Source organism: Morone saxatilis, unplaced genomic scaffold, assembly GCF_004916995.1.
Source record: "Morone saxatilis isolate NCDOM2014 unplaced genomic scaffold, NCSU_SB_2.0 Contig7, whole genome shotgun sequence".
Lineage (NCBI taxonomy): Eukaryota > Metazoa > Chordata > Actinopteri > Moronidae > Morone > Morone saxatilis.
Window position 1 is genome coordinate 19,997,196 of NW_023340246.1, and position 9,154 is coordinate 20,006,349.

Here is a 9,154-nt window from a genome sequence, read left to right on the forward strand (position 1 = left end):
CACTTCTCCCAGGAGTCCATCGTGTAGCCAGCGGCAAACGGAGGAAGCACACATGCTTTGTTTCTTTTTTCTTTTTTTTATGTTTCAAATCAGTCCCAATGTTTTTCCTAAAATACATCACAATGGACTAGATCCTTGCTATTTTGATGTACATTATGTGACCACCATCTCTTGCTTTAGCTCTTAGTAATAATTGAGGATATTCTGTGCTTCTCTATCTCACATCCAGTCCTAAAACATTTGTATAGATTACTGCTCATTATTAAACATGCTCCCTGGTTACACTTGTGTCTCTGAAACACAGAACAAACAACTTTTTTTAAGGCACTTACAGTGAAGCACTATCTCCCCAGTTTCTCCTCTCTCTTCCTAGCTATTAAATAAAAGCATAAAATGCCCAAAAGTTCAAAGTTAGACTAACAAAGAGAGCAAGCTCAAATCATCTGTTACAAGCAGGTGTGTTGGTGTGTAACATTGTTTGTGTCACAGGTTCATCCCAGAGTCTCCACGGTGGCTCATCTCTCAGAAGAATTCCTCAAAAGCTTTGGAGATCACTGAAGCTATGGCGAAGGAGAACAAGAAGAAACTCTCCAAGAACTTTGACGTAAACTGATTCAGTAGTTTACTTGGTATCTCAGTTTCCCTTTGTGATCTACTATATAATAATAATAAGAATTTGTATTAAAGGTCCAGATTGTAACATTTAGGAGGATCGGTTTGGCAGAAATGGGATATAATTTTGCTAGGCATGTTTTCATGAGTGTATGATTACCTGAACCTTACTTTAGAATTAGCTGTTTTATATGCAGACGACACTGGCTTTAGTTTTTCCTTTTAACTTGGAAGGGACGGTTGAAGCGAGGGAGAACTACGCCACTAGATGCCACTAAAACCTGCACACTAGTCCTTTAAGATCCTTGCTTATTGTCACAGCTGTATCATGGTTTCAGACACTGGCTGAAGATGAGGCTGACTCCCCCTCTGCCTCTCTGCTGGACCTGGTCAGAACTCCGAATATGAGAAAACACACTTTCATCCTCATGTTTAACTGGTGAGACTCACCTAAAACCACAGATTTGTTGGCCAAACAAGCCCCTAAATGTTTAATCTCTGCAGGTTCACCAGTGCTGTGGTCTATCAAGGCCTCATCATGCGGGTGGGAATAGCAGGAGGAAACATCTACATCGACTTCCTCATCTCTGGCCTGGTGGAGTTCCCTGCCGCTTTCCTCATCCTCTTCACAATTGAACGTGTTGGTCGGCGCCTCCCCTTCGCCACCGCCAACATCGTAGCTGGAGCCTCCTGCTTGATCACTGCCTTCATCCCTGACAGTGAGAAGAACTCCTTATTCTTTGACCATGTCCGTTAGGGATGTTTCAACACACTGGAATCAGTTTTTTTTTTTAAATAAGTAAGTTTGGTTTGGTTTTATTATGTCATAAATAATGCAATGCAATGGTTTCTGGTCTCTTTTAATGAAAAGTACTGTTCTCAAATTTTGGGAACTGTGTAAAATCTGATAAGTCACTTGAGTGTGCAACAGTCAGTGCTGAGAACTGCAAGTATGAATCTGAAAAAAATATGTGGGTGTGGAGCTCATCAGACCGCTCCTCATCCCTGCTAAAGGCCAGCGGCTCCAAACTACATAGCTGCTGCTAGGCTAACACACCTGAATCTCCAATGGAAGTGGCCCCAGGTGACAAGGAATATTTTGTATCCACACCTCAGGTATGCTCTGGTTTAAGACGTTGGTGGCCTGTATCGGTCGGTTGGGTATCACCATGGCCTTCGAGATGGTGGTGTTTGTTAACACCGAGCTCTACCCAACATTTGTCAGGTGAGGTCAGACTGATCAGCTCTACTCTCACATTCATCCCACGGTAGCTCTAAAATACCCAGTGTAATTCCAGGAACCTGGGAGTGTCAGTTTGTTCCTCACTGTGTGACGTTGGCGGCATCGTGGCTCCCTTCCTGCTCTACAGACTGGCTGACATCTGGCTGGAGCTGCCCCTCATCATCTTTGGTGGGTATCTGACATGTTATGCATGATGGCTGGGATGATGTTGAAGAAACCGTGTTAGTGATGTCATAAGGCTGCTGGACTGAAAGTCTGACAGACAACCTGTTATTCTGAAATCAAACGTCCGTTGCTCCGAAAATACACACCACCAAATATCAATTCAATTCAATTCAATTCAATTCAGTTTTATTTGTATAGCGCCAATTCATAACAGAAGATCTCAGGACACTTTTCAAAATAGAGCAGGTCTAGACCGAACTCCATAAAACCACTGCATCTTTATGTTATAATATTTACTAGTAAAGCACTAAACTTGTAATAGCACTGTCTTTTTTAAAATAAATCTGTAACTGAGTCAGAGTTTTTAAATCTCCACGCTGTGTTTCACACAGGAGTGGTTGCGTTCATCGCTGGAGGTTTGGTGTTGCTGCTGCCTGAAACCAGAGGAGTTCCTCTCCCCGACACCATTGATGATATCGAGTTTCCTCATAGGTGAGATACATCCCCACTCTCCCAGAAAGTTTAATGAAATGTTTCACACAGTACTTATTCTTGTTCCTCCTCAGGAGTGGTGGGTAATAAGTAGAAAATGACCAGTGGCAGTACAAGTGAAGAAGGAAGAATTAGCAGAAAATAGAAATACACGTAAATTAGAAGTACCTCAAAATTGAACTAAAATACATTTATGTGTAGATTTTGTTACTTTCCACCACTGTCAAATGTGTTTATTATATTTGTCCTTTAATAAAGTAACTGATGCCTAATTTTGGAGTAACATTACAAAGAAATGAAGTAATTGATTCACTTGAATTAAGGAGGTGTTAATAGAAAATGTATGTTTTTGTTCCCAGGAAAAAGGAAGATGTAGTGGAGAACTTACAAATGAAGAAACTTTTAAAATCAGACCTGACAAACAACAAGGAAACAACAACTGTGTGACTGTGTTTGTGTCAATGCATGTGTATGTACTGTAGATTTCCTTCACTGTAATACAGTATATTGACCTCCACTAAAAACAACGTAGGCTTTTTTTATACATTTTCTATAAAGCATGGCTTCCCAATTTCTTTTGTATTTAGTTTTATTTTTCAGCTCTTACAGAAAACACACCTTTACATCCCAAAAGCAGTAATATGATCTGCTTATAGTGCTTCCACCACAGGAAACAAATCAAATAATACCAGGCTGCAAACACACACATACGCTGTATCTTCAAAAAGTACAATGAATGGTGACTTTTCTGAGACTGGTCACATTTAACGCTACTTTATTTGTTAAAGGTGGATAGTTTTTAATTGGCTTTGATTGTTGTGTCAATCCAGTCGATAAACTTGGAGACTCGAGCATAGACGCCGGGTTTCATGGCGTTGGCACATCCCAGACCCCATGATGTCACACCCTGTAGGACAAACCCCTGCTGGGTATTACACACCAGAGGACCGCCGCTGTCACCCTGCAGGGACAAAAAACAGACGTGAAGCAGAATGTATTTTCCAACTTGTACACATTTGGTGCATTAGATGGTTTTCAGTTCAACTTCTGCCAAAACCAGGCTGGAAAAGAACCTCAATAAAAAAGGAAGGCAGAGCACGTTTTTTTTATCCCCAGCCCCCATCTGGAGCCACAAACGACTTTATGTAACTAGCTTTAATCAAGAAATATTAATTCATTATTAATTAATCATTGCAAACTTGTTGAATTATATGTTAGCATGAAGACAAATGTAACATGTTCAGGTGGACCTGTCAGGATTACACTAGAAATGAATTGAACCCCTTGAACAATGAGTCTATTTTTATCTATAATTTGTACCCAATCACAAGCAAAGTGAGTTACCTAAGAATTACAGACCTGTAAATTAAAAAGTTACTGTATTAAGAAAGTCCAGTTTCTGTATTTTTCATACCTGGCAGCTGTCTGTTCCTCCCTCGATGTTTCCAGCACACATCTCGTGGTCTTTCACTCTGCCGTTCAGGTAGGATGGACGATTACAGACCTTGTTCTCGATCACAGGGAAACCGGTTTCCTTCAGGAGGCCGTCACCTCCCGTACCTGCAACACACCTCCAAGCTGTTAGCAAGCATCCTCCTCTTCCTCCTCGTTATCATTACCTTCATCAGTACAGGATTTCCCTTCAACTGGGGAATTTTGAAGAGGCATTGCGTTGCAGTTTAGGAATTTTCCAGTTGGGTTGTTTTACCAACTCATTCTACACATTCAGAGTATCAGATCCAGTGTGTTAGCATGGATTAAATATTCTATTACCAGTGTTGGGAAGTAACTCATTACTAGTTTCCCCAGTAACTAGTAGTGTAACTAATTACTAATATATTCAGTTTGTTTTCTATTTTGAAATCCAACAATCCAATCACATCCTCAGTTTCATTTTGGTAATCGTGGAGGAAACTAGCTAGAAGATGGAAACATTTAGTGGCTGAAAATATTCCCATTTCTTTACTGTTTTTAATTTTAATAATAATATATATAATAATCTGAATTCATTTATGGTATCAGAAAATTAATATATCCTAGTAGTGGAGCTAATTACTGTTGGCAGGGAGTAATAAGTAAAGTAATACAAGTATGAATAAAATAAATGAATAATGAGTAATAAATTAAACCTTTTGAGTAACTAGTCCAACACTGTCTATTACAATAAAATATACAATTTAATCTCTAAATATCTCATTTAAAAGGTACACACTTTAATACGAAGCAGCATGCAGTCCACTACAAAATCACCCTCAAACAGCAACCGACCAAATGGGGTCTCTTTTAATACAACACATAATGAACTGTACCTTGAGTTTCACCCCATCCGGTAACGTAACACTCGGTTCCACTGGGAACAGTGTAGTCTTTCTCTGGCAGACAAGCTGGTAGCACTTTGTCATTTATTAGTACAGGGCTGAAAAACACAAGACAGGAAACACACACTAAGGAAATCAGTTTCAGTGGTAATAATTATTATTAAATACTGATTGATAACGAAATCTCTAAAACATCACACAAATTGCCATCACAAGCTCAATCTCATGTCATCAAAGTGTTTTTTTAGAACAGAAATACAAAAGAAATACATCAAATATTTAATTTACAGTTACATAAATAAAATGTAAATAAAGTTTGAAAAGCTGTGCACAGCAAATGTGAAGTATTACGGTTGTAAAAGATGAATATTCTTCAATTTGCCAAACCCCACACTCTTAGTTACTGTTGTACAAAACAGGCTTATAATATAGAGCAAATAAAAAAAATATTTGTATTAGGAGGAGGATTAGTCCGGTACTTACGTCTGCAGTTTGAGCAGAGCGATGTCGGCTCCGTTGGGTCCTAACACCAGTTTCTCCAGGTTCCTCTCTTGTTTGGACGGCTCGCTGGCTCTCTCTGTGTGGATCCCCAGGAGCACCTTGTAGGCTGAAGGTCGTTTGGACCTACAGTACACAACGCATTTATAAAGAACACACATTATACAGTGGAAGTTACTACAGGATTTGATCTTTAGATGTTTTTTAATCTACTGTCTGACCTCTCCAGGCAGTGTGCGGCAGTAAGGACCCACTGAGGGTGAACCAGAGTTCCTCCACAGAAATGAATCCCCGTACTCGTAGAAAGAGACAGACAGAAATGTATTTAAATAGGACAGAAGAAACAAACCCAGCTGACATAATATAATATAACTTTTTAAAATATCAGATATCCGTTAAAACTTTACAGATAAACCCCCCCTGAGATACAGCATCTTGTTTTCAAAGAGGACTCAAAGCCATTAGCGGACATCAAAAGTAAAATAAAGGAAAACATAAAATAAGAAAACAATGAATATAAATATAAGTCCCTTGGAATCATATGCTCGTATTGTTCAACTCACTTGGTTCGGAGGCTGATTTGCCAGGGCCATGAGTAAGGTTTAGACACGCAGCCTCCCACAATACGTCCAAAGCAACGCTTTGGTTTGGTGACTGGCGTGCCACACTTAAGTCCAGCTAAAGAGAAAGGAGTGAAACACAAAGTGACTTTGTTTGAATCAATCAGTATCAGTCAACAAGACGTAACATGTACTGTCTTACAAGCAGCCTCAGAAGCTGGTGCTCATTATACTTGAGATAGCTGAATTATTGGATGGCCAACAAGTGGATGCTATTATTGGTGGCTGTCTGCAGTTTAGGTCAAAAAGCCTGTTGCCTCCATGTTAGCAGATGAGACATGGTCCAAACTAATCAAATCAAAGTACAGGTTTCTGTCATTTTATGTAGTTCTTATCACGCTGATGTTTGTTCAAGTGTTAATTTTTCTGCAAAGTTTGTTTTTTAATTAGTTATTTGAGGCTATAAAAAGGGGGTGTCACATGCCGATGGATGGAACTAACAGTTATTTCCATTATCTATTAATCAGGTTATTTTCTCTATTAATTGATGAACCGTTTAGTCTAGTGTCACAGTAAAAAAGTGTCACAATTTTCCAAGGCCAACAGTAAAGTCCTCAAATTGTTTATATTGTCTGACCAACCGTCCAAACCTCAAAGAGACTCTATTTACTATCATCAACTGTCTGGACACAGGTTGTCATTTACAATTGGTTATGGACTATGAATGTGTGTACCTAATTCAATGATGATCCATAGTATGCAATATTTTTTCTCAAGCCACGTGGGTAGAGTGGTTAAAAAGTTAAATAATTAACTGTAATGTCCTACGCATACATACCACAGTCGGGGATCTGACAGTAGTCCCACTTCTTGTTCCTGTCAGTAGTGTAGCACCACGGCCCGTTAACGTCGTTATCTGGGTTTCTGCAGCTCTGACAGTGACACACAAGGAGAGAATCAACAAATTGGAAACAAATATAATGATTTACTAGCTTCTGACATTAAATCCGACAGGAAATGCCAATACTCCAAAAGTCTGCACCTCCAAATGGTTCCTATAGGAATACACACACTTACATTGCCATCCAGACCCTTGGTGGGGTGCGACTGTGGAGTGAAACTGTTGTGTTGGTGAGGGGTCTGAGCACTCCAAGCCTGGCAGGTCACGCCCAGAATGGTGATGGAGGTTGGACCCCGGTATGTTTCTCCATTTCCAATCTTACAGTCTAGCACAGCGACAGATAAACAAGTAGGTAAATAAACGATAAAATAAACTGGCAAGCAAGCTTAAAACACATTTTAAAATAATAATTTACCTTCCTGCGGTGTGGTCTGGGTGGCAGCGGTGGACTCGGGGGACTGGGGGGACTGGGGGGACTGGGGTTTAGATGGTCTGGTGGGTGATGCCTCCGTAGGATTTGTGCCACATTTCTCCAGGTTGCAGTACTCCCAGCGAACTCTGGGGTCTGTGGTATAACACCAGGGAGCTCGGTCTCCATCAGGGTTCCTGCACAGATTCCTCCTGAGGTCCCTGTTGAAAGAGAAAACCTGGAACTTCAGGACAGCAGGAACCCACATCCTACAAGGTTTTGTATTTTAACTCCAAGAATCAAACAAGGTAAGGAGCTAATGATCTCTGCTGGTTTGTAAATCTCAACTGATTTATGAGCTCAGTAAACAGCTTCCTAATGAGTTTATGGTCTCAATCTCTATTTTAAAGTATTTTTCCAAACAGCACGATGTTCATTTAGTAAATTATGGTTCCATTTAGACAACAGACAATAAAGCAGGCAAGTATGCTTTAGGGCAGCGCTACCAGGCAGTGCTGATGAATACAAGACTGTGTGTGAGCAGGCGAGCTTTTCTGTTGAAAGAAAAAACTGAAACATCTAGGGTATACCCTGGGTTTATCCTTTAATACATGTGTTGGATTTGTATCCTAGATAGTCAGCTGGGGACCTGAGGGCCAAATATGAGCCAGATACAGGGCATAGTGTTGCTGCCAGATTTTAGTGCTGTTTTTGGGACATCTAGCTCGAGTTGTGCCTCAGCGTCTGTACCTAGAATCGGACCAATCCTGGCATCACACATTCATCACAAAGCTGTTGGGTCTGGCAAAAACCGACATGGCAGATATAAACCGCTGTGGGGCCATGACTTTTTGTCTACTACTGCCTGTTTTCAAACCATCATAAGCGTAATTATTCTTTTATTGTATTTGGCTGCTAGGAATTCACTGTGTTGAGTACTAAAGAAGCAAGATTGTCAAAATGGCCGCCCCTCTTCAACAAGCTTTATAATGTACTATTTACAGTTTAAACTCTGGTTTTCATGAATTCCCTGTGCCTGAAATCTGCTGTTTTGAATACAGAATGCGTTAGTAGACAGGAATTGATGCGCACGCTGCCGGCAAGTTCTGAGGAGTTTTGTTGTGGCTGTGAGGAGTCATCAAGTTCCAGTTTTGACATCTTTTTCCACTGATCGTCTCTGATGTTATGCCACGGTAACTCGTCCCGTCCCCCAGGTAACAGTCATCCTCCTCTGGGGGGATCACGGGCTCGTCTGCAGCAGGAGACAAGAAATCATGCTGGGTCATTGATGCATTCTTATACGCACTCTTTTCTAGTCATTAACATTACTGTAACATTCATTTAACCATCGATCAATAATCATTGTTTTTGCTCTTTTTTCAAAGTACATGAACAGATTACAGAACACTGCTGAGCAGGTATATAAATCATGATACCGCTACTGCAACTGTAATAAATCCTGAATTAAGTGCAGCTGTTTCTAAAGTGGACTTCATCATCCTCGTTGATCACTGTTATACCTGGTCCAGCTCCATTCTCACAGGTCGGCACTCTGCAGTACTCCCAGCGAGTTTCGCTGTCAGTTGTGTAACACCAGGGCATCCTCTCATTGTCGGGGTTACGACAGTAGTTGTTATCTAGGCCTCTGACAAACAATAGACAGTAATATGATGATGATCACAGGTAAATAAGGGCAACATGCTTATGAATATGCTTCTGGCTTCCTCTAAGGACTTAATTTACACTGTTTTGTTTCCGGGGAGTTTTTGTGCTCACGACCTGCCTGATCTGGTGCGATATTGTATAAAAGCAAGATATATTGTTAACTTGTATGAGCATATGTAATAGAGTGCTGCAGGAATGAGTCCTAAACCCTGGAAATAAGTTTGCATTTAGCACTTCCCTTAGGCAACATTATTAGGAATCACTACCCAGTTATATCTATCAAGCCTGATG

At 40.4% G+C, this 9,154-nt stretch overlaps 2 protein-coding genes across 3 annotated transcripts in view; one reads left to right on the forward strand and one right to left on the reverse strand.

Moving 5' to 3' along the window:
• The window catches only part of LOC118340983 (solute carrier family 22 member 2-like), a 6,372-nt gene extending 3,371 nt beyond the window's left edge, over positions 1-3,001 (forward strand). The window contains exons 6-12 of the mRNA XM_035679153.1: positions 490-604; positions 951-1,051; positions 1,117-1,331; positions 1,729-1,837; positions 1,911-2,023; positions 2,413-2,512; positions 2,872-3,001. Of these exons, the coding sequence (XP_035535046.1) occupies positions 490-604; positions 951-1,051; positions 1,117-1,331; positions 1,729-1,837; positions 1,911-2,023; positions 2,413-2,512; positions 2,872-2,959 (841 nt within the window). The 3' untranslated portion in view covers positions 2,960-3,001. The remainder of the gene's footprint in view (positions 1-489; positions 605-950; positions 1,052-1,116; positions 1,332-1,728; positions 1,838-1,910; positions 2,024-2,412; positions 2,513-2,871) is intronic.
• Positions 3,002-3,287: 286 nt separating this feature from the next.
• Positions 3,288-9,154, reverse strand: part of plg (plasminogen) — an 11,737-nt gene continuing 5,870 nt past the window's right edge. The window contains exons 10-20 of one of the 2 annotated variants that reach the window (XM_035679152.1): positions 8,719-8,843; positions 8,291-8,450; positions 7,205-7,419; positions 6,966-7,114; positions 6,727-6,820; positions 5,892-6,006; positions 5,583-5,624; positions 5,314-5,454; positions 4,822-4,928; positions 3,927-4,072; positions 3,288-3,473 (exon numbers count right to left, since the gene is read on the reverse strand). In XM_035679152.1, coding sequence (XP_035535045.1) covers positions 3,312-3,473; positions 3,927-4,072; positions 4,822-4,928; positions 5,314-5,454; positions 5,583-5,624; positions 5,892-6,006; positions 6,727-6,820; positions 6,966-7,114; positions 7,205-7,419; positions 8,291-8,450; positions 8,719-8,843 — 1,456 coding nt within the window. In that variant the 3' untranslated portion in view covers positions 3,288-3,311. Of the gene's footprint in view, positions 3,474-3,926; positions 4,073-4,821; positions 4,929-5,313; positions 5,455-5,549; positions 5,625-5,891; positions 6,007-6,726; positions 6,821-6,965; positions 7,115-7,204; positions 7,420-8,290; positions 8,451-8,718; positions 8,844-9,154 lie in introns of both variants that reach the window. The other variant, XM_035679151.1, reaches the window with a different exon arrangement.